At 38.3% G+C, this 26386-nt stretch overlaps 1 protein-coding gene across 1 annotated transcript in view; it reads right to left on the bottom strand.

Annotated features, from left to right (window-relative positions):
• The window catches only part of PLA2G4A (phospholipase A2, group IVA (cytosolic, calcium-dependent)), an 84687-nt gene that overhangs the window by 19954 nt on the left and 38347 nt on the right, over positions 1-26386 (bottom strand). Inside the window, exons 5-11 of the mRNA XM_010580705.1 lie at positions 22989-23137; positions 19261-19374; positions 15985-16022; positions 13653-13794; positions 5922-6058; positions 1769-1991; positions 222-336 (exon numbers count right to left, since the gene is read on the bottom strand). Coding sequence (XP_010579007.1) covers positions 222-336; positions 1769-1991; positions 5922-6058; positions 13653-13794; positions 15985-16022; positions 19261-19374; positions 22989-23137 — 918 coding nt within the window. The remainder of the gene's footprint in view (positions 1-221; positions 337-1768; positions 1992-5921; positions 6059-13652; positions 13795-15984; positions 16023-19260; positions 19375-22988; positions 23138-26386) is intronic.

Raw genomic sequence — 26386 nt, 5'->3', positions numbered from 1 at the left:
CCCTGTATTCAGTTCATAACAATGCAAATTTTGTTAAGCCCCAAAGAATGTTTCATATCATGGCAAATTCCTTCCTAATCCTTGCCATAAGACTAATAATTTCAAAGTGGACCAAGTTGCAGGATACAACTATTCTCTGAAGTATTAAAAAAAATAGGCTTTTTTTTGGCAGCGATGCACTCCTTTTCACAAGTGACTCAGTACACAGATTGAAAACATACCTGCAAACATAAGCTCTGAGACATCTGGTTTGACATGGAGACAGGTAAAGAGTGGGAGAGCACATTGTGCATTATTGATTTTCTCTTTCATGTTGCTCAAAGTGGTGTCCATTCTCTGCATGAAAAAGAAAGACATTACATCCAAACGGATCCTATGAAGGCCTGCTGATATTTGGGAGACTACTCATTTCTCTGAAATTCTCAAAGAGAAGAAAAATGGACAAACTTGGTTACTTCCAAGAAAAACAGAACAGAAGAATTTGTAAAAGGAAGTAATCTGCTTGAATGCCTTTTAACTGCACAATTCAGGAAGGAAGGAGTGGGAGAAGACATGATAGGAAGATTAAATAAGCATGTGTTACAGAATCCAAAATAACATGGCCAAAAAGAAAACAGTAGTGTTGGACAAAGCAATTTCTTTCCCTCTGCTACTGTAAAAGACTAAAACAAGGAAAAATCCCTCTTAGGCAGAACTGCCATTAATGATCATGTAATGTTTTTCAATCTGTGCTGTTCCTGAAAAGTCAGCAAAGATAACTAAGAAAAGCAAATGGACTATTAAGAGGCTTACATTTGCTAACAAAGGATCTGCATCTCCCCCAGAAAATATTCTGGCGTCTGCAATCTAGAAAGACTGAAAGTCATTATGACATAATAGTACTAAGATGTGTTATCTGTGAATAACCAAGACCCTTATTTCCATTTTTCCCTGATTGTGTCAGGTTCAGATTTAAGCTTAACGTCTGTGCATTTGTGTAACTCCTTAGTAAACAGGGACTTCTAACCAACCCCACATGATCATTAACACCCCTTCATCGTCAGAAACTTAGCTTATATATCACAATTACTAAAAGCTGTGTTGCCTGTTTTTCAGTAAAGTGTTCAAAACCTAATGGCAGTGTATACTCATGAAAGATACAAGTGTATAAAACATGTCTGTGAATCTATTAACACATTTTAATCTTACCATAAGAGCAAATCCAAATTCTGCTCACCTGACTCATTTGAAGTCTGTGTGCCTGATTCAGTCAATTAGGATTTTTCAATAATAAAATACAACAGTATGAAGACCTCCTATTGTCCCGTTTCTCAGAAAAACAAGTAATAATATATAAAGACGTGGATCTTCCACCTTGAAATTAGTATTTTTTAAGCAAATGCTGCTCTTCTTATAGCAAAATGTGCATAAAGAGGTTACACCACTCTGTAATTTTTTGTTGAAACTGCTTGAGCAGTAATTTTAATGGATGATACACAATGTTAAGAGCTTGCTACAAGTACCCAGCGGTTGAGCTCATTTCTGTTGCACATAAATGCATCATGCTTTCCTGGCTCTTAAAGAACTGAGTACCATTCAGAAACATGTCCCAGAGCAAGGAAAGCATTTTACAAGTTTCTTATCCAGTACCTGTTCAGCTATAACTTTAAATATTCCTATTGCTAAACATGCTTTGTTAAATGTTACCAAGGTCATTTCAAAAGAATAGTAACAGCAGTTATTACACAATAGTTTCACAACTCTAATAATCATAAAAAAATGAACTCACATTATGGATAAGTGTTTCACCTATTAGCATTCCAAAGATGTCTGTGAAGGTGACAGGCTGCCCTGAGCTTTTCTTATTCCACAGTGCTTCAATGTAGCGTTTGACTTTCTGAGGAGTGAGCAGCAGAAGTGGGTTGTGACTCACAGAGTTCATCAATTCTTGATTAATCTCTTTCGGTCCTTTTTCTGGAAAATCTGGGTGTGAATACAAAGTTGACATGTACCTGCAATGGAAAACAGGCTCTGTAAGTATCAAACCCTGGTTCAATGTCAGCTGCCTGAAATGTACAATAAGCTCATAAATAATTTGATACAATTACTGATTAAATCAGATTAATTTACTCACCATTTATACAGTAAATTGTCATTTCCTTTTTCTCAAGGCATAGAAAGCTAAACAATTTGTTTTATAAGGTGTTCCTCATTTATTTGTTTAAGGGATAATGGACAGAATCATCATAAGCTGAAAATAGCACTTCTCAAGTTGTCACAGTGCACCTAAATTTGGCAGACTGGAGGTCCTGTAAGTACATACATGCAGTTCTTTCACTCTAAGATGTACCTCTCTCTGTCACTCTCCAGTTCATTATCACTATTCAAAAATTCCTAAAATATATTAGTATATGGTATGCTTTCCAGGATCTAGATGTTTTCATAATAAGGTGAAGCACAATAACTACAACCTGTGCAGAGATTTAATTGACTCTGACAATTCAGAAGAGGTCTATCAGGCAAATCTTGATTTTGTCAGCGAGTAACTCTGGAAACTGAAGTTTTGTTTACTCAAAACAAAGTTTAGACACACATGCAGACAACTGTGGTTTGCACTTGGTTGGCTTAAGTAACACTACGGGTGAAAACTCCAGATAGGCCATACTAATCTACTAGATGCTCATTTCACTATTATTTATTCAATTAGCTGGCTCAGGTATACATACCATACTGCAGGCATAATTCTGCACAGCAGTGAGATACACACTGTGCACGCTTGGCCCTGAGATCACAGCCTGGCAACTTACTTGACAGCATGATGAACCCTGTCACATGCATGATGTAAGAACTTGATTCATTAGTCCTTACGCAGTCTCTAAAGCTTAGCACGCACGTCAGTTCATGGGTGGAACAAACACAGCAGCAAGCTTCCATGTAAGCAGAGAAAGGAAAACGCAGGATGAAGAATTCAGTACAAGGTTGAAGCAAGACGACAGAAACCATTAGGGAGGTAAGTGCATTGCTCCAAGGTTAGGCATGCATCTGAGCGAACAAGTGAAAACCTGCCTCTCCCACCAGGAAAGGTATTCTCCACCCTCCAGAAAAAAGAAAAGAGCATTATTCCCAAGTAATAGACTGCATGGAAAAAAAAGAAAAGAAAGGGAGTGTCAAAGTGTCAATTTATTTATTCATCAAGGAAGGAACATTTGAATAGGTGACATCACCAAGACAGCAAAAGCAAATTTGTTCAAATATAACTGTTTCCAACATATGTTTCTGACTGAATCAGTTCAGATAATCTTGCTATTTTAATAGAGATTTTATAGGTTTACATTAGATCAACTATGTATTCACACCTGGGTTTTCCCAAAAAAGGACCTCATGGCCAGCTGACTGACATCTTTTCAGAACATGGACTACATACCATTCCCTAGAAACAGTGAAAATTTTTCACGCTACACTGCACTATTCAATTGCTCTTCATCCAGCCAAATGGTATCTTCCACTTTTCACAAATTTGACAAAAGTACATCCAGGTCTCTCAATAGACAGCGATAAATCTGCCCCCCCAATCACTAGTGATAGAAAACCCAGGTTCCAGGGATGCCAACCTTCTATAGTCCCATCTAAACGAGAAACTTACTCTAGTTCATAGACATTTCTGGCATTTCAAAACCTTCTGGCATGCTGAAAGCTTTCTATCTAGCCTGGGAGGGAGGAAGCAAGCTTCACACAAGTTAAAAGTAATTGAAAAAAAGCCACACAAGGAATAGAACAGATCATTATCTATTTCAAAAGAGTTAACAACTTTGGGGTTAGAATATTTCCTTAGAATGTGTGAACCAAAATTCATGTGCTTCCTTAAACCAGGGGATAAAACTCATCCCAGGCAGATTCCCTGCTCATTTATATTTAGCTATTCCAACAAAAGCCTTTTTCCCTTACTCTCAGAGAAATGAGACATTCATATAATCTTGTAATTTAGACTGGAAAGAACCTCGAGGTCTCTATTCCAAATTCCTGCTCAATGCAAAGCCAACTTAAAAGTCGGATCAGGTTGGTCAGGGCTTTGTTCAGTCAAGTTCTGCTTTCACATGAAGTATTCACTGAGTCACACAGACAGAGGATGACACCTTACCCAGACTAGTCAAGTAAGGATGGGGCAATACATTCAAGTGCTTGACCATTCTCACTGCAAAGTAATTTTCCTAATAGCTAATCAAATTTCTCTTGCTGTAATTTATGGCAATTACTCCCTGTCCTTTCTCTGTGCATCTCCAAAAAGAGTCTTCTTTACAGCTACTGATTAGGTAGCTGAAGATAAGAGCAAGATCTCCCACCACCACTACCTTTGCCTACTCCTCAAGGCTGAACAAATCCAGCTGCCTCACTTTCTCATGTGCTCTAGTCTCCTAATTGCCTAGGTGGTACTCTGACGGAATTAATCCAGTTTGTCAACACCTTTCTTGTACTAGGTGGCCCTAAACTGGATTCAGATGCAGCTCCAGTATTCAAACTGGTATGGTTATGATAAAATCGTATTTTGTGACATTTGGGATATTCCCTTGAAAAGTTCAAAATTTTCTTAGGATGTAACATCCTCTACTGCAACCTCATCCATTGACATTAAAACCAAGTTTTAGACAAAAAAAAAAGGTCTGCAATTTTTCACTTAATGAAAAAAATGTAGTGTTAAGGAGTCTAAACAGTTAAGAAATTTGGACTGAATTTGTCAAATGTCTTTGGCTAATGAATATTATACAGCTTTTAAATATGTTACATCATTTCATTTAAGAAACATCAAAACAAATAGTTTCAACATTTGTAATAAGTGTAATTTAGGACAATTTTTATAAAAGCCAAGAAGACAAAAGGCTGCAGGTTCATAGCACTGGGCAGAGAAAAGAGAAATCCTCTCATTCAGAAGAGTAGTTGAGGCAGACATAATACTGGGGTTCAAAGCATTCTCCTGCCTACAAAACCCTAAGCTCATAATGGCCAGAGAGTGCCTTTCACACAGTGATGTCACTCTGATTTTCTCCTGTTGCTGTTATTCCTGTTAATGGTCTGAAGTATTCATTGAGTCAGACAGAAGGACATCATAACTATTTGATTAGGGCATTCTCATTGAGACATCTTTGAAGATTTTTAGCCCCATCTGATAACAAACTATTTTAAAAAACAATGTAATTTCTAAATTAAACAGTGACAATAGGAGTGATACAAGGCAATCCATAGCAGGATGCCCTGCAGCATGGCAGCCAGTCGGTATTCATTCCTACAAGCTGAAATACAAATTTCCTTATGGTAAGAAAGAATCAGTGAACAGGTCCTAGACATCCCCAGTAAATCCACTAAGAAGGGGACTAATGAGTTTAAAATGGAGCAAAAGACCTTTCGGTGACTTTGAGAATCTCTGAAAATTTCCCCAAAAGTATACAATCCATTTTGGGTTGAATGAGTCGTCATCTTCAGATCACAAAGAAATTTTTTTTTTCATTTCATCAGGAAAATAAAACAACACAAAAAATATTTTGGATTTACACCAACAGCTTGAATTCTTTATTTTTTGGTTATCAAGATGACAGAATCAGTTACACAGTCCTAGTACATACAGTATTGGCTGTTGATACAGAAATGCGGGTGCATATGTGTAGCACCTCTTTTCATCCATTCCTGCTATCAAAGCTCCTGGGAAGATCACCTGGATACTGAGCTGTCCTCACCCTTCAAGGCATTCTGAAATACCTCCACCAGCAGACTTGCTCCACTGACCCACTATGCTGCAAGATAGCTGCCTCCATATGTCTTTTCTGTACTGATAGCGTATGCCTAAAATTTGCTGTGAATTATAACCTTAGAAATAAAGTCAAGTCTCATGAAAATTCATTCTTGAACTTCCTGAAGAAAAACTGAAGAAAAACAAAAGAAAAAACCCTTACCACGTGGATCCTGAGAGACCAGCAATGTAGGTCGCACAGTCTAAAACTCCTGATTCATAAAGTGCTTTCATGACTCCAGCAAACCCTACCATGGCACGAAATCCACCTCCTGAACCCAATATCGCTATCACTGGTACCTGCATAGATAAGAATAGCATATCACCACAACAATTCTGATAAAGACTTAAAAGCAGTAAATAAACAACATTCATCAGTCACTGGTCAAACATACCAGCCTTGTGCAATTAGTAGGTCACCATCCAGAGATCCTCACAGCAGAGAAGAAACCTGTGCTTTTCCAAACCTGTGCACAAAAGTTCTAACAAGCCAAAAAGAAGGTATTCTGCAGTCTTTTAGTGGTATGTGTGTAAGAGAATGGCAAGATACTTTAATAAAGCCCTTTGAGATATGACTTTTAAACACTGTATGTAGAATGGAACAGTACTGTAATCCCACCCACGAAGTTACCTGTCCCTCTTAGGTTCTCTGGGCCCAAGGGCAATGTATAATATCTGTATGTCATTTACTCAGTCCCATCTGCTTCACAAAGAGCTGGATGGCAAGAGTACTTTTGGATTGCAGTATGGGAGGAGAGCACTGCCGATCATGAGCAAGGGAAGCCAGGAACCAGCTGGCAGCATGAGAGGTTCTGCCAAGGTGGAAAACTCACGGAGGGGCAGAGCAGACTTCCTTCCAGCTTCCTGTTTATCTTGTACCTAGGGACCATGAGCAACCGGAAGGTGCAAAACACTTGGCATGCAGGGACATAAAGGGAAGCTAAATGTGCCTAGTACCCATGTAGGCAAGAAGGAAGATATGACTGAGGCAACACAAGGGCAGGAAGAAAGCATGAATTCCCAGGAGAGAGGGAGCTGCAAGCATGCTACTTCTGGCAGTGAGAGAAGTCTCCCCTTCCACCTGCAGCTCTTTGCCTTATTTCAGAGCCCTGGTGACAGAGAAGGAACAAACACTGTCAGGGAGGATTTTGGACCAGATATCACAGGTTACTGGATAAGAAACAGTGCTACAAAGTGACAAGCACAGTAGCTGATGACTCCCTCTTCCATGGGACACAGGCCAACCTGCCAGCCAGAGTGATTGTTTAGGGAGGTCTGCTGCTTGCCTAGACTCCAGATCCACGATGGCACGGAGAAATGGCTGAGTCTCACCTGGCTTTCCAGATGCTACTCCTCGCTGGTCATCCATGTGGGCAACAGTGATAGAAGCAGGGGAGAGATACCCTGAGCAGATGAGAGGTGCTCAGATGAGTAAGAATAAGGGGCACAGGCACCCGAGGCTGTAGCCTGGTGACTTGATCTTTCTAGTCTGGAAGACGAATGGCTCAAGCAGATGCTATCAGGTGCAGGTGGTGTCACTAGTAAGACTCTTGGCTTCCTCACCATGAAGCCTTGCTTGCTGGTGAAGACGGCCCATGGGAAATAAAGAATCCACCTGACCAACAGAGTGAGGAACAGACTTGCTAATTTAATGAGGAAGACTTCAGACTAACTTCAATGACAGGGACCTAAATGAGCAAAGGGTGCAAATGTTGCAAATGCAGGAGGAATGCATGGGCTAAAGTTAGTAGTGAGACCTGCATGTTCCTGCTCAGAAGGAAGATTGTTCAGAGGCTTACCTCAAATGTCTCTATATTAATGAACAGAGACATCAAAAAAGAAAAATTGGAAGTTCAAGTGCAGTCACAGGTCTATGACACAATCAGAATGCCACAGACTTGGTGGGACAGCACACATGCCTCGCACACTGCCACGGATGGGTGGAGGCTGAGAAGATAGGTGAGGAAAAAGGGTGCAAGGGGGCTGTCCTCTACAAGAAAGCAGCTCCTTGATTGCACAGAACATCAGGATACAACCAGAGACACATCTTTTGGGAGCTTCTGGGTAATGATTAGAAAGAAAGTAACGGCTCTGTTATATTGTACTTTTTATTCACTACTACTTGCTAATAGGGCACAACATTATCACTGCGCAGAATCCTCCATTTTAGGTTCCTTACAGGCACAGAAAGGTAATGCCTGATTTCTCTGATTCTTCTGGTCAAGTAGTAATATATATTTTTTTATATATATATATAAAATAATATATATATATAAAGTCAAATACTATCATTATGACCCTCCTTAGCATCCTGTCTACTGAAATAATGTATAGAATTTCAAGTTCAGTTCATTCGCACAGATTGTGGCACTGCTTCAGACCTTAAAATACAACCAGGAAGTCTACAAATTGGGTGAATAAACCACATCAGGTCTCAGCATTATTAAGTTGTTGCCCCCATGATGCCCTGTTACTTAGAACTCTAATTGCCTGGTATCTGAAGAATTAGAATTTATTTGAAGGCGGCACCACTTGTAGCAAGATTTCTAATAAAAATATACTGAGAATTTCTTTAGAATGTCTGTCCTTCTTATCCATAATCCAAAATAGAGAGGATATTAAATATAGTTACTAAATAAACTATTTAGTTACAAGACCACAGAGATTTTTAAAGCAATGCAAACACCACCTTTAATCCAAATTATATCTTTGTAACAGAGCCAAAAGCAGTAAAACTTACTCATCAGAAACAGAAGAGAGACAAAGAATATTTTGGCTAGGAGTTTAAAAACACATTTTATAATAAAAACATCTGATATTACTATATAGCACGAAGACAGTCTCAAATTTACAGCTACCTTGCAAAAACTACAGGAAAGGTAAGGAGAATTTATGTGTATCTGTACACCTACTCAGCTACCAAGAGATAGCAAAGTGAGCAAAAGCAGACCCAGTTACAAGTGGCACCATATTGAATATGTATCTACAGGTGTTTTATTTTATACTTCTTTTCTTCTTATTTCCCAGCCTTCCCAGCCCTGACTTCAAAGCCATTCCCTTCCACTGCATAGTTTCCCCAAATATCTAGAAAGAAGACAAAATAAAATAAAAATTCACTTGCTACCGTCATCAAGTGTTTTAGACTAAGCAAAGGTCCCATCTGGTTCTCAGCTTCCAAAACCAAGAAGAATTTTCCACTGTTCAATGGTGATAAGGTAACAACCTCTTGGTTGTTACGAAGCATAAAAAGAATTACACAGTTGTGCAGAAAGCCCCTATCTGATCAAACTGGTAATTAGTCAAAAATTTCACTGAAATGCAATTTAAGGTGCCAATAGATGGGATTAGTTATAAGAAAAGAAACCATGTGATTTCAGTTTCTTTCTGCAGTCTCCACACTCCAAGCCATGAAACTTAGTGACAATGCACAGTCACATGGAAATGACCAAGCACAATGACCAAGTAAGCAGAAACATTTCTCAAGGCTTCCATTCCTCAAAAACTGCTTATTCTTGATACAGTAAGATTATTTGATTATCTTTTTCATAAGTGTTAAGCTTTAGTAATAGAAACCACAAGTATTTACTGGCATCAGCATTCGTAATGCACCTCCAGAGATAGCTATCTATCAAAAAAATGACAAAACAAAGGTAAAGATTTAGGACATGCCTGTTTTGTTAAGCCAACACCCCAATAACAGAGCAGTTGCTTTGAACAGAAAAGCCACATTACTAATCACAAATTTAATAATGTACGTTAGGCTTTGAAAGCTCTTTACAAACACTACCTAATTAACCTACACAGACAAATCCCAACAGGATGAAGACGGTGGTTTGCAGGTGCAAGCCTGGAAAAAGTATGTGAGAACACTTCCAAAGCACCACTATTCAACAAACCTATTCATCAGTGAAGTGGCATGAGCACAAGGGAAAATCTGAGTTTTCTTGAGGATGCAGAGAAATCCGCAAGGAGGATCAATAAAGAATGTCAAGAAGAGTCACTAGCATCCTGACTGCAAATGCTTCCTGTATACTTAATCCACAGACATTCTGGGAATCATAGATTCCTATACTGAGGGAGGGCGGGTATACCAAGAGGTAGGTGGATGTATAGTATCCCTTCATTTCCACTTGATACCAAAGCAAAGCATGAAGAACTTCAGTCACTACTTTATTTCCAGAAATGAAATTCAACAGATGAGCTCTAGAGCAGAGGGCAGCAGCTTAAGTAAGCTTCCCACAGCAAACAAAGCTTTTATCATTATTTAGATGAAAAAATAACTGAACAGAAGAATCTACTGCACTTTTACATTCATTTATTTCAGCCAACTGAATACAAGTTGACTTGTAGGCATAAGTCAGGCGATGAAGGTTAAGAGTCCTTTCCTGCTTTGCAGAGGGGAAGGTAGAGCACACTTCCAAGCAGGTAGGTTTGTTAAAGCAGCTTTTTAGCTGAAGTTCAGTTTCCAACACATTTAAGGGCAAGAAATGAAACAATTTGAAATTACATACACCCATCTTACAAGTTGCCCTCTAGGATGAATAGGACAGAGGCAGGGGGGAAGTAGCTGCAGACAGAGTACAAAGGGAAAGGGACCAAGAAGCCATCTCACAATTGAGAAAGAATGGGGAACAGCTAGCTAGGATACCAAGGCATGCACGCTTCTCCATGTACGCAGGCTGGAGCTGATGCACTCCACTCTTGGAGGTGCTCTGCACCTGAAGTCCTTTGTACATAATCAGTAAAACAGGGGCAGAGGTACTAAACCCATTCAAGCAGGTTAGTAAACTTAGACCAAAAGGGTAAGTGACTCAAAAGAAAGTGATGTGGTGAGTCAACAGCAAAAATGTGAATTGAATTCAAAAGTCTTGGAGACAAAAGTCCATTGCTCTAATCCCTGGCCACAGTGCCACACTCAATTCTATATGGTTGTGCCCACTTCTGAACAACCAAAAGGCCACGCCAGCATGGCTTTCTTTTCCCTATGGTTGGTCTGCATGGCACAATGCTGAGGGACCCAAGCTAGTTTTGAACAAACCAGCTTAGATATCATCCAAACAAACTCCACTGAACAGGATTTAACAATGCTGATGAAGTGTTTTGGCAGTACATCTGTACTGTTTCTAGGATCCATGGGGCACTGTACTGTGTGGACAAGCTCAGCAGCATACAGTTCCACTTCAATCAATGGGCGCCTCATCTCAACATGTGCTGATTGCTTAATCATCGAACTGGGCATGAATGTGAAAAGGATTTGGGAAGCAAGATATGTGTTAAGAAAAGCAAGCTCTGAAAAAGGCATCTCAATCATATTTTCCAGTAATCTGCCAAAAAAAAGATACAACATACTACATCTTGTTTGGGGAACGAGTGGTGCAGACGGTTTTATCCAAATGGCCTGGAAACACAGTGCGCAAAATCTGGACAAGAATACCTGTGGCGGAAAAAAGTTGCCATGGGGTACACATGATTATTAAAAAATTGTTCTGCAAATCCAGTCTTAGAGAACTATATGCGTTCTTTAATTGATTATGATATTTCTATAAAATTGTTTAAAGCAAGAAAAATTATAAAAATAAACCGAGCAAATCTCATCCTCTGTGTTTTCAGAATCTGCCTCAAGATTAAGCAAGGAAATTTGGAAGTACTCACTTCCCCATCCAGGGATGTATAATTATTTCACAGGTATTAAAGTCTCATAGCATCCCTGCAAGGCACACGTGTTGCTATTCACAGATGAAGAAACTTAGGTGAACTTTAAGTTAAATGACTTGCTTAAGATTAAACAATGACTCACAGGCAGCTAAGAATACTCATTATGTCTCCCAACTTCTGATGCCATGTTAAGACTACAAACATCCTATAAATCCTCCTGCTATCTTCCATCTGTAGCAATAAAAGTGAAAATGACAGGCTACAAGGACAAAACTCTATTTTAATTTGAACAAAAAGGTTTTTTTCATTGCTAGAAGCAGCTAAAAATTCTGACAAGTCAGCTTAGAAATACATACTTGGCATGTGAAAAACGGGAAGATCACATTACCTCAGTCCTTCCTAGGGTTGATAAGCCTACAATTAGAGATTACTGTCTGGTCTTGGAAGATGCAATTTAACTGATAAAATTTCCATATTTGAGACAGTGAGGGATACCAAGGGAAAATGATGACAAAAAGAATATGAAATCTTACCTAGCATTTACAATAATTCATGCACACATACCACCTCCATAGAACTGATACTTAAGGCACTGAGTATCACTCCAGTTCTAACTGGATCTTGGCAGAATATCTGCATCCTTTCTGAGGAAAATATTATTCTGCTGTAGAAGATCAGACCAATGTCACATTCACAAGTATCTACTCTAGTAAGATTTGCACGTGTTAAGATTAAAATAACTGAACAGAAAATTAAAAAACCTCAAAAATGTTCCTTCACAATATGCGCAATTTATATCACTACAAACAAAATATGTACGACATTTGTCAAATTCTTTCATCTTCCTCAGAAAGCTCAGACAAGCACATTTTATTATGCGAGACAGAGTTCAAAAGTATACAACAATAGCATATCTACCACCTGCTCAAAACTTCATAGAAATTTAAAAGGAATTCTTCAGTGTTGGTTCCAGATTCTGCAAAAGACTGTCACATTCTGCTTCTACTAAAAATGCACAAAGGGAATCAATATCAATGAATTAATCAAGCCAGATTAATTCATTGACTCTGTTCATTGTTTGACCCCCCCCCCCCCCCCCCCCCCACAGTCTTCCTGTCACAGTTCTGGGAGCAGACCAGGAGAGGGAACAAGCAAGGAAGAAAGAGGAAGATGGAAAAACTACTACAAAACAAGTGGATCTGCACCAAGTGTACCCTTAATTAATTTGAAATAATGTGTTTTGAACATTTGCTTGGTTTATTTTTATAATTTTTCTTGCTTTAAACAATTTTATAGAAATACAATAATCAATTAAGTGTTTTATGAAATCACTGAAAAGATCAATAGGCTTTGGCACCCTTCCTCACTTTGATGTGACCCAAATCACCATCAGTCCATCTAGATCTGTAGGCTTAACTTTCTGTTGGCTTGGTACAGAGCACCAGCGAGTCAATGAAAGCTGCAGTTTCTCACATTCTCTAAGAAATAAACTTCGTAATGCTAACCCTATAAAATGGGCTAAAGGAAAAGAAGAAAGGAAAGAAAGAAAATAATTTCTAATCTGATTCTAACATTAAATCACGTAATTTCCTGCCTAATCTTTTAGACATGAAGGCCATACAGCCAAGGCCATTTTAAGAGCACAGGCTGGATATCAAGCATGCAAGGGCAGATTCTGCAGTTAGGTGTGTGCCCAGAGCCACTGCAAGCTTCTTGTGCAGCAGGTATTTCCCAGCCCCTTTAGGCATTTTTCAGGTGATGATCTCAGATCAGAACCAAAAGCTCAACAAAGCATGGAATTTGGAATCAGAGCAAAATGAAAAGTATGGATTTATCATCTTTGCCCAATTTTAACCTGGGCACAGCCTGCTAAAGATTAAAAGAACAAAGAACCAGATAAAAGTTACAGAAGTTTAAGGTGCCAGTGCAAATGAAAAGCTGTGATTTCTATCCTATGATGGCATTTACACAGTACTGTCCTTTTGCACATAATGGGCCTATCTTATTTAAGTGCAGCTTCATTTTGGCACAGGATTTTGTCTCCTTAAACTTTAGAGCACAAGAAAAATTATTCTCCAGCTTAAATATTGTATGCTTATGGAGGAAAAAGAAAGTTTTTTGCTTCTGCCATCTCTTTACATTGAACCCTTCTACTTCCTATGTCTCATTCATTCTTTTGAGGGACAAATGCAGGACTCCAAAGGGGATACTAATCTTGATGTGAACTCTCCAAACTTACATCACGGGAAGTGGTCAAGTTCTTACTGTTTTCCTCTCCCAGAAATGATTTCATACTGTGCATGATATTATCTTTTCGCTGTTGCCGAAATTTCTTCTCCTCATCACATAAAGCCATGCTGAACCGGAGATCAGTTGAAGAGCTATTTTGCAAAACAGACAGGCTTTAACAAAAGGCATAATTCAAAACAGAATTAAAAATATCACCTTTGGAAATAAGTGGTTGTAAGACTAAATTCCTCATTAACCTACATAAGATAAAATAAAATAAAATAAAATAATGATTATTCATGTGACAAGATTGCATCAGCTGATTCCATGGAGTGATGGATGCAAAGAACAATGGCACACTGTGTCTTTAAAACATGCATTTTATATAGAAACCTCATTGTTCAAATAGTAGTGAAAACCAAACACAAAATATGCAGCTTCTAGTGCTATATTATGTGGTCTTAAAAAGACCTAAATTAAAATATAGCAAGTGAGTTCACCACTCACATACAATTACAAATTTACAGTCTAGAAATTTGAATTCTCTGCTTATCCACTGAACAATGAACTGCAATGAAAAATTTTCATACATTCCTACTAACATACACTTTTCTTAAGTTAGAGGTTCATGTTAAGGTAGGAGAGGGTAATTTTGACTCTGTATCCATTTAGCCTTACCATCAAAAACTGTATGGGTGTCAGCACAAATTGTACTGGCTGGCCACAGAAAAGACTAATCTATTTTCTCTAGCTTTTTCCCCACATTGTGTGATCAAAAATATATGAAGGGCTGCATGAAGACCTCAATACTGTACTTAAATAAAAGCTACAACTTCAGCTCCCACTTCTTATTTCAGGTATCAAGGCAGGATAAACAATTTGAACTGTCACCTCATTTGGACTAGTTAACTCACAGAGCCTGTATGTTATTCAAAGGGTTTGAACTAAAATACCTCCCAGCAGCACTGCCTCTAGCAGACAGCACCGAGGAGGTGTGTACAAATCTGTCCTGGTATCTGTCTCATTGAAATTCTCATATTTATGAAGATGAGCTAAAAATGTTTGCGGATACTTTGACATGTAGTCACAAGGCAGCATTTTTAAGAGTCCTTTATGAAAAGCACACAATGGCGAAATGGATCTATTTAGGCATAGACAATAATTCCTCAGATTTTTTAAAAACCTATTATGTAATAAAATAATGGGATTAAGAAAAAGGGGGAAAAAGGCTGCCTAGAAGCAATGTTCCATGAAGGTATATATGATACCATGAACAAGAGGTCCACGCAGAATCCAAAATTTGCACAGCCATCCGAGAATAACAAAGCAGAACTTGATCAGATCCTTTTGTTTAAGGTATTTCAAAGCCTATTGCCTAAGAGCAGCAAGACATAGCCAAGTATCTTCTGTTCGTTTAATGTCAGAGATAGGAAATACTTGTAATGTACAAGCCCTGGAAGGTTTAGGGGTGGTCTCAAGGACCACCCACATATGCATCTTTACTGGTACAAAATGATGAACAGAAATTATCCCTGGGGAATGTTTGTCAGTCTCTGAAGTCATTATGGAAGAGTTCTACATTTACAGTTACAGTGCTCACCACTGCTATTTATGGTTACAGACAAAAAAAGATTCTTTAAATGCCTTGTTCTCAGTAATTAGTTTTTAGACTTAAAAGGTATTTTTCTGATTATGCCTCAAGGTCATTTTTGGTCTTTCACCTAGATAGGCTAAGGAAGAGGGAGAAAGACAGCTAGAGAGGAAACAAAAATAAAGGAAAAAAAAAAAAAGGTAGGCATCTGCTTAGCTTTACACATGGTGAAATCCTGGCCTTACTGAGATCTTCACCTTTGACTTCAGCACTACATGGTATTAACATTCAAATACATTTCAGGGGCAGCTTTGTAATGAGTATCCATATATGCTGAAAGTTAATGTGAGACGCAAAGTTACCACAGAAGGTAAAATAATGAGGATAACAGCTGAACCTGATGGCTGTGAGTTTATTAGAGAAAAAGCCCTTGAAAAGGAAAGCACTTAGCATAAACCAGGATGAGAAATTCATATACAATGGCCTTGTTTCTGAAAATATTTGGAAAGGGCACACCTCCTAATACAAGTAATGGTGTTTAAGTCAGTGATGGAATTACAATGTGAAAAGAACCCTCAATTTTAAAATCTCCTGACTTTACAGTACTTGGTATTTCTATGTTAAAACAAGGAATTTTTGCACTCCATACCTGACATGTTTTTAAGAAAATTCTAACGAACAGAGTAAAATAAAAAATACCTTTGCTGCTAATACATTTTCCACCTTTTTTTTAAAAATATGAGATACTTACCATACTTCAAGAGACAATTCCAAAGTAATTTCAGTGACCTAAACAAGAAATATTTAAATATGGTTACACCGCTTAAAGAGGGGAAAAAAACACAAACACACCTGGAACATAAACTAACTATTGCTGTCAGAATTTTTCTTTAAATCACTTTTTTTAAAGGGGGACATTTCTGAAATACATGAATGAGTTTCTTTTCTACAGAATTTTTTTTTTTAAAAGTACACAGTGTGATTCGAAAATCCACCACTACCACTGAATACAGTAGAAAATGCTGCTACGTGCTGCTAGGTCCTAACTTTCATTCATCGGATCCCATTGTCTTGGCTTTCTTCCACTGGCAATCCCTTTTTGAGAGTGCTATTAATCTTTGGCCTGAAGGGATCTAATTGTCTTCACACACTTAGGATCCTTTGTTTCTATTGCCAGCCACAGTCTATCTTCCACTTGCTTCCCAGTTCACTGGGTAAACTTCACACTTAACTTGTACCTGAAACAAAGACTTGTAAGGGAATGACTGCTCTGTGTTCCACATGAGTCACCAAGTGTCTTTCCACAGTTAAATATGCTTAAATTATCAATCAGGAAGAGTGATTGCTTGCAAGTTTCTGAAAGATACAAGTAAACTAATAAATGTCACTACATAACGATTTCACTTGCAGACCACAGAGAACGACCTGACCCATATGCTATGGGTTGGTCTCCTCTGCCTTTCATAGAGCACTTACAAGGTGTTGCCTGCACGCAAAACGTAAAAAAATGATGGTTAACGCACCAATTGCATGCTAGGCAAAATCCAAGAGTACGAGGTTGCTAGAACTAAGACAGAATGGACAGACATTTTCATCTCCCCGAGCTCTCTCATATGCAATGGTCACTAACACATTGGTACAGCCTTGTGGGAGTGTAGCAGACTCACATACAGTGTCTTGTTTCACCCTGCCTCTAGCTATAAACGGATTATCCTCCTCATTTGTGGTATGTGATCACTAGGAACAGAGCTAGAACACCTCAGACTGAACGTTTGCTTGACACTTATACAGAGTAGTTAAGGATATGGAAGTGCAAAGATGCCTCTGGCCTCTCACATCTCGTGTACCTGCCAACAGGCCAGGTAAAATCTGGCACTCCACTCCTGCCCTCTGAAATGGGAATTGTAAATGAGGTAGCGTATTAACAGGGCGGCGGGAGAAAGAAAAGGCAAAGACATAACAAAGGAAGAACATGAAGAAACAGAGTGAAGAGTCATTTACGGAAATACTTCAAAGACAGGGTAGTAATCACATTATTCCAGCACCTGATATTGCTAATTTAGAAAGCACTTCAGAAACCATGCAGTGATCCAATGGTTGAAAAAAATGTACACACACAGTATTAAATAAACCCTTGAAGTGAAACGTTCCAATAGGGAAATAGCATGCCATTTTCTATACTTTATACATACTGCCACAGAAATCTCAGGAATACACGTTGTGTATACAAATTGTCTACACTGGGCTCAACCTGACTTGATGTTCTGTTACTACTTCCTTATAAATTTGAGAGTATATTTGGCTTTTTTCACTGATTTTTTTCCCCTGTGTTCTCTACCAATCTTTGCTGAGTGCTGATGAGAAGTTAAAGCATATCTGTTATGTGGCAAGGCCTTATATTATTGGCACGAGCTTTGTAAACTGTGTTTTCAAACTATTCATCAGCTCTTTCTCACTACCTCACCTCATGCCTGGCAGAACCAGCCATCTGCAGTCAGCCCACACTCTGGAAGTCCAAGAGTTACTGAAGCACTTAGTGAAATAAATATGCAGAAACTAAAAAACATGCAGTAACTTTAAAAAAAAAAATTAAAAAAAATTAAGGTATCAAAATTCCAACTGCCCTAAGGCTACACCTAATTAAATACTAAATCTTACACATTAAACTCTCTGATTTCCAATAAATAGGCCTTAACCAGTTATTTGCTGTAACCACACTTTCATATCACATGGAAGACAGCAGAGCAGTCACAAATCAAGACCTCTGACCATATAATAAACCATAGTCCAAAACAGAAATGCAGACAGAATTTATACATATAGTATATGGATACAATATATATAAAGATAACCAGATGTGATGGCTATGACTACATGTACTGAATTATGTTCAGAATGCCCTGTGATACACTACTCTAATAAATGACAACATTTTAATACGTGCAGAACAAGCTCAATTACACACAGATTTAACAACAATTTCCAGGAGTTACCGTGCAGGCAGAAAATCCCTGTTAAGCTGGCTCCATCTGTTTTGTATACATGTTTAAAGAGAATAATCCAATTAATGCATTATTGCATGTTAACTAGGGTTGTGTTACAACAAGCCATTTATTGAAAGTTAAACATATAATAAAAAAGAATTTCTGTTAGCTTTCTGGAAGCCACAGGCATCAGTAGTAGAGGTAATATACTGACCAGCAAACTCTACGTAACCTCTCAAGCTAACAAAGACCATTAAACTAAATTGAAACAAGTGGTGCAGAAACTGGTTTAGCAAGCGGAAGTTTGAAACTAGACTTTTTTAAAGAGAATTCTCTCAGCAGGGACACTAAGGCATTCAGTGGCACTGTTTTTCTTAATTCTCCCCTCAGCAGGGCTGTAAGAAGATAAATACAGTGCCTTTAGGCCAGCACTTTGTGTTTAACCACCGGCAACAGTGAATGCTTGGAAAATGCTTCAGAACAGGGTATGCAGAGAACAATCCTCACCTGAGATACTCCCACCCACGCGCCCAAATATTCAGCTATTTCCCGATTGAAAGGCTGCCACCCTTACCCCCTCCATGATATATTCTAATCCCTTCTTGAATTTAAAACTTACCTCTATATTAAGAAAACAAACACGTACATAGTACTGAGGTAGACTGATGGGATCAGAAATAGTCTTCTATTTCCTTTCAACTAGAAACATGTACTTCTGACGAGTATCAAGAGCAGGCCGAATGTTTTTCTTATGCTTCAACAAAATGAATGAGGGAATACTCGAGTAACATCAAACTCAGTGAGAGACCTTAGGACACATCACTTAGCCTTTATAAGCACCATCCTCTACTGATATGTGAAGAAGATTTATCTAACCAGAATGTGGCACAGATAAAAATCAGACACCTGATAAAGGACTGAAACATGGTACGTCCTGGTCTACACAATAGTTTAGGTCTCTCAGTTCAGGTGCTCTTTTAAGAACTTTCCATCATGTTCAAAGCTGCACCAACAAATGCAAAGCTATGAAAGTTGCAACTTACATCATTGAAAGTTAACTGGACCTCCTTCTTCTCTCCCAGTTTTAGAGAAGATATAGGAAATGTGGATGTGCCAAGAGTCTCATCCATAACGTAATTGGCATCCATCAAAGTAACCTAGAAAAGATACACGGGTATTCAAATCTATTTTGATAAATCCCTTTTTAATTCCATACAGCCTATGCCTAAAGTAAAAAAAAAATTATACGGAAAAGTAATAGGCCCAACCCACTTAATGCCCAATGCCAACAGACATGTTCTTTTAAAACAGGATAAGCTCATGTATAGTGTAGGTGGCACCTTCAAGGCAATCAATTGCATGAGTATAACAGTATCATTTACAAAGGGTTTTTTATCCTAGCACCCTTCTGTCAGTAGATTTCACCATCTTCCTAAGCAGACATAGTAACTTCAAATTATACATATAAAATATACAATTACTTCAAATTTCCAGTTAGTAAAACTTCTCTATGGAGAAACTTACATAGTTTTAAATGCGATATGCCAAAACCCAGCAACTTTTCAGTGAAGACAGCATCCATACATCCTAGCCTTGTATCTGCAGCCCAGGATTTTTTATAGCAATGATTTGGCAAAAAGTGCAACATTCCAAATTACGCAAAGCTTTTCTCTGTATCCAGCCAGATCTTCATGTCTCTTCTCATATTCTCCATGTCAGAGCATATACCTTTTCAAAATGTGATACTGTCCAAAGATGTATGTGGATACCACAGAACACTGTTCAACACTTCAACCCATGTGGGTCTACATCTAGCAGTCTTTTTTTCTCCATGGCAGCCTTCCAAGTTCTGAAGTAAGATATTCAGAAAGAATTTCAAACTAACATTTCCATGGTTTCTATTAAATTTGGCTTATGATTTTTTTCCACTTTGTGGAATGCTATCTTCTAAAGTATCGTATGTTTGCAGCTTGGACCATAACTTTTGCATTAAAAAAAATTGAATCAAGATACAATCACTTGAATAACTAGTTGCTGCATCTGGGTTCAGCCTCTTCTCAGCTATAAAGAATCTTCTTCATCCTGTGCCGCAAGCAACCCTTTGAAATGATGAACTGTATTTTAGGACACAACTCATTATTTTAATGGCATCTACGTTATTCTGTTTCCTTGCAGAACTTTATGCCCATTGATGTAATCTCTGAGGGCTGTCTTTTAAAACCAATAGCGATAACAAAAACTTCTTAATGGGATTTTGGAGAGCTTCTTACACTTTAGAGTGAAAACTGCACTTCGGATAGAGTTAAAGATTTAGATTAAAATAATCTGAGGAGTCGAGAGGATTGTGGAGTCTGTGTGAGCTTGGAAATTCACAAAGAGGTTTTTGGTGGGGAGGTGGTTTCGCATATTTGAATTCTGACACTGCACTCCATGCACAATCCAAAGGCTCTGCCAGGCACTGTGTGTGTGTACAACAGTGGCAGAACACAAACATCAGTTTTAACCTGAAGACTTTACATTTCATGGTGAAGATATTGTTTACCGTGAACACCACATATGTGTATGCAAATACACATATCAATCAGGTCCACAATTAACCATTATTACATGGTATCACTGGCTCTTTGCAGGTAATTTTCATGGAATTTTACAGCATGTGTCTCAGAGAACAGCAACAGCCTTTAGTTATTGTAAAGATATATTGCCGAATTCTACTTAAATCAATCTTGTGTCCTGTTACAGGAGATAGAGACTTGCAGAACCCGGCAGTATGCTATGGCCATACTGTGCTGGAAATCAACAGCTTGCCAGCTCATAAAATCCTGTACTTTATAACGACTGCATAAAACCTTGCTAAAAACTGAGAAACACTTTACAAAATGTTAACCAAATTATAAAAGATGTTTTAGTAGCAGGAGGTTCTCACCCTGGTGGGAAATGAGCTAGTCACATTGTTACCACAGAAGGAAGCAAATGAGGCAGGCCTCCACATGGTCAAAAATATCTGAGACCATGTAACAGTAAGAAAGTAATGCCTTACCAGCATCTCAACTTCTTCACATCAGAATGCATAAAGATACAGAGTATAAGAGGTGGTAGTGTTCCCAAGAAGGCAGGAGTTAAGCCATTGGCCACTGCTGTTTGTGACTTTAATAACTTATCCTTTAAAAAATCCTTGAACCAAATTTTGTACTCAACAAATTCATACAGTACTAGGGAAGCTGCCTAAGTGGAACTACAAGCAGAATCTGACCCAGTCTTCACACAATGCCAGTAAAACCAAGGGAATATATTTTAACTATTATTTGTTATTCCTCAGTTTACCATTCCACTTCTCTTTTGAGCATCATCAGAGCAGCTATAGATCACATCAGTTATTTAGCCAGCTGTAGCTCCTGCAGATCTTCCAAAAAAGCACGGGATCTGCAAAGAGAGAGGTAAAACTCTCTGCCCCAGGACTTTTGTTAGAATCCACAAAGTCTTTATCAGGTAAAATTGAAACAATTTTTAGTTCCCATACTGCAACAAAGGCAGCTGATGAACCCAAGTTCTTCTTTTCTTCTTCCTATTTCCATAAATGCTTTTTCACGAAGAAGCCAGAATCATTCCATTCCTCTTCCTAATTCCTGATATCTATTTGCCTGACTTGTTATTAGAAAGCAAGAACTAAGTTAGAGATTTCAAACTTTTATCGAGTTTCATGTGGCCAGTTTGCATGCCTATGACCAAAACATTTAGTAAGAATCAACTCAGGTGACTGTTGCACCTGACCAGCTGGTGGAAGCTATTTTGGGTAATCTGCTTTCTGCAAAGCTGTAGGGAAGTTACTGTGAATTCCCTAGTATTGCTGTTTCTTTTGCAGGATGCATATGATAGTTCTTCATGCTCCATTGAGCTGATCATGGGATTCTTCCTCCCCGAACTGTAGAACCTACCCCTGTCCCCAAGAACACAGGGAGCCTTGTAGGAAGCACAATCCAATTTTCAGATCTTGAACAGTTTAGCCCCAAGAGATTATGGTTACTAGTTCAATTAAAAGCTTCACAGGCTTTAGCCTCTGTCCCAGTTGGCCATTTTAAACCGAAACTCCGTAAGCTCGGGTCAGAAGACTTCATGTGTTAGGGCCATCCCCTATGAAGAACCAAGCTAACAAAGGACTATAGATAACCTTAAATGCTTGCCATGCCCACTTACAAAATAGTTACACTTAACACTCACCTTTGGTACACAACCCAGAAAGGTTTAACATACTGAGACTTAATGGTGGCTTAGTCAACTAGCACATGGAATAAGAGTACCCAAAACAACACTGGGTGGGCTACACAGCCCTTGGCTCCAGGCATAGAGGACAGAGCAGAACCATGCTTCTGCTTTCTGTCTCCTCAGGGAGAAGCAGGGAATGGGCAGAGACTTGACTTTACCCCAACCTATTCACTGTTCATAATAGTTGAATCAGTGTAGGAAGCAGGGAGAAAATAATTTATGGCTGATGTGAAGAATAGTAAGCTACTAGCCCTCAGGAGCAGTCCGAGAGATGACTCAGAGGCATATCCTATAATAACTCTCAAGGCTACTCCATGAATAATGCAATTTGTACAACACCTCTTGCTTAGCCCCATGCCTAAAGGCAAAAAACAGCCTTTAATGTTTAAAAAAAAAGTTGTCATCTTGAGACAACAGATGCCATACATGTACAAGCTACTGTTACTTTAACCTTCTAGACATTGCACAACTTCCATTTTCACAGATACAGCTCAGCCACATGATTTACCTCAAGAACATTCTCTTGGTTGGGGTCCAAAATGAACTCAAAGGTCTCATTCCACACAGGATTCACATCGTTATTGAAATGTTTCGTTCTCTTCCTGCAATCAGGAGCAGATGGGATGAACAGCTCCACATAGGGATCTGGAGTGTCAACTACAGAGCAAAACAGATGCTGAAGTTAGGTAAAACTCAAGTTTGGGTTGCAATAATCAATACAATTATGTGAAACCACAGATCACCTCATGGTCTATGACAGAAAAATATTCAACTATATAAATTACAGAAAAATAATGACATGAATCATACAATGATATTAACAATCTCCCAAAAAAACCCAGACATTATGCTTTTAAGAGAGGAGGAAAAAAGCCTTGAACAAACAGAATAGCACTGGGACTGATTCAAGTTTATTTGAAATATGTATGCTTCTACCAGGCAGTGGTAATTATTTTTAAAAACTTTTACCCCTTCCTCTCTTTCTAGCCTTTAATTACTTTGGCTTGTGTCACAGAAGTAAGTATTCCACAAAAACAGTCTTCGGTTAATGAAAACAAGCAGCCTGGTATACAGTTTTGGATCCTCTTTCACCTTTGCTGGTTTGGCAATCATCAAGGAAATCAGTCAGACCACTTATGTATTGCTAAACACAGTGTAAGGAGAGCTGTTCAAATCTGAAACCACTGCAATTACCAGATCTTTGTGGAGGTCACCACAGAATCAAGATCTCATTTACACAGTATATTTGAATAACAAATGCGCGGAACACTAACTGAAAATATAGAAACATATGCCAACTATAGCTAATCAGAATTATCAGAAGGAGAAAAATACACATTGACAAAACTCATCTGATGTGTCTAATAATAGCCATTCCTGAGAGCAAAGAATGCATTGTTGGCAGCCCTAAAAATCCTACCTTTCTAACTGGTTAATGGATGTTATATTTCTCTGTCCAGTGAGGTTTTTTCTGTCCAAGGAGAGTTCTTTCTGTCAAATTGCGCCAAGGCTGATGTAGTCCTTTACAGACTTCTCTAAAACATTGCTCAGATGCTTCACAGCAGAGCATGGGAAGTTATTTCTGTCATTTTGGTGATCATGAAAACCCACCTACTCTGCTGTGGTAAAACATGCACATCTTTCCAGCATCCTCTCTTCAAAGTTTTTCCTCTGCTTTAGTGAAACATTTTCAAGCAAATACAAAACCCACCACAAACAAGAATCCTTTCCTTAAAGGTCTCTTATTGAAACAGATTAAAACCCATTACTAGGTAAAAGAGGTCTGAATATTCCTCCTTGTACACACTTTAAGTCTAAACAGACTTTTTTCAACAAAGCCAAGTTTTTCGAGACTCTTGGATTTCGATAAAATGTTATCAGTGAGATTGCTGAGGCCCAGAACCACATGGTCATTTCAGCTGGGAGAAGGAGGAAAAGAGCAAAACAAAAAAGTTTTATAATTTCCTATAGGAATCAATTGTCTTCTGGAAAAAAAACAATCAAACAACCAAAAAAAGGCTTTTTGAAACCACTCAGGAGTTTCTGTATCTGTACCAGGGCAGAACAAAATCAATACTCAAAATGTTTGGCCTCCCAGCAATTCCAGTGGGGAAAATCAGACATCTAATGTACCTTCCGATGCCATCGCCAAACATAAAAGATACCAAACTTACCCACAAAGTACTTCAAATATCTCTGGAAATGCAAAATAACACGGAAGAGTCATGCTTTGAACTAAGTATTCCTCTAGCTAGTGAAACTTTAGGGACAGTAAACAAACCTTCTCCTAGACTCAGGCTCCCTCAGTTAAAATTTTGTATGTAAACAGACTTCGTGATTCACAGATTTCACTGTGTGAGGATTTCCTTGGACTGCTACAATGCTCCACAAGACCTTCTTAAGGAGTTTTACACTGTGCTCGGTATCTGTGGGGCTTAGCCAGTTGCTACAATTTGGCAGGTCACACTGCTACCTGTATAATTAACAAGCAGCTATTTAAAGTCAGGGATCAGTGTATGAAGCCTTTAAACAACAATCTTTATTAGCTCCTAAGAATTTATGTCTGATCTTCTCTCTCATTTAAAGTCAGAGGAACAGGGGGATCAACCCCCAAGTGTATTTTAAATCTGTTTTCTCAGTGGAAGATGTAACTAATTGCCAACCTTTATTGAATATGTTAGCTGCCTTGAATTACTACACAAAATTGTGCGAGAAAGAAGGAGATCAAGGCCCCTTGAAACTAAACAGCAAAATATCTACCGAAATCAGAATTGACAAGATCTCATCTGGTAAGTCTGGATATCAAGCACTACTTTGGCAATAAGCACTACAGACTTGCTCTGCCAAGAGACTGAACTTGCCTACAAAAGCTTGGGTTTTAACCAAAATAATGGTGCTGATCAGTGTTCTGGGCAAAACGTCAATGCTTCCTCTTCCGTTCAATCTTTTTATGTGATTATGTGATCAGCCCTAACTGTAAGATACAAAACTCTATTTTTTTCTTTTAAAAACAAACAGCAAATGGTTTCCTATCTGTATTCAAACCCTGAAGCATATGGAAACCCCATACCACTGCACAGCTGGCATACAGATGCCATTACTAACTTCCTATCAGACAGACTCCAAATAAGTGTTGAAATAGAAACTAAACCCAAGGCACATAACAACTAAACTTAGAAAAATCAGTCTTTGTAACTCAGTATTGCCAAGCCGCCCCCTCACTCCCTGCCTTTATTATCTTTTTTAACCCGAGGCAAAGAGTTAATCATCTGCCCTTTCATGTTTGAAAGTTTATTTTGTGCTATTTTCAATTAAGAAAACAAAAATCTATTCTTTTGTAACTTCCTTCTTCAGATGAAGACAAAAAGTACTGGAAGACTGTGTGCTCTGATTAAGATATTGCTATAAGCTATACTGTATTAATGAAAATCTTACTCCTCATTATTATTGGTTGGGGACCAAAAACTAGCTATCAGCAATCTGGCAAGTAACGCAGAAGTATTCACTTAATGTATTTCAAAATGTTAAAGTTATCAAATGCAGATAAAACAGACAGAGTGTGTATCCTTTTGTATAGAGTATTTATTTCTCTTTGTGTTTTCGCTAGTTGATTTGCCAAGTACGTTTTTCAAAAAAACTAATCTGAAAAAGTAAGTGAGAAGTAGCTTGATCACTGTTGTTATCTGTATTTTGATTTTAAAAGGAAGCATCTTTATGAAATGGTTTATGGGTCAAAAGCTGATGTTTTATGAGTGTAATCAATACAAGAGAATTATCTATGTAGAGACAACATTGTCGTGGAATTGCTCATTTATTTTAGCAGCCTACTTCAAATACCAACCACAGACTTTTCAAAATAAGCAACGTGTAAGAATTTGTACTTCTTCCTCAGTCACTTCTGAAGAA

The sequence above is a fragment of the Haliaeetus leucocephalus genome, unplaced genomic scaffold, assembly GCF_000737465.1.
Source record: "Haliaeetus leucocephalus isolate CR32 unplaced genomic scaffold, Haliaeetus_leucocephalus-4.0 Scaffold730, whole genome shotgun sequence".
NCBI classification, from domain to species: Eukaryota; Metazoa; Chordata; class Aves; order Accipitriformes; family Accipitridae; genus Haliaeetus; species Haliaeetus leucocephalus.
Note: the sequence above shows the minus strand (reverse complement) of the source record. Positions and strands in the feature narration are given on the sequence as shown.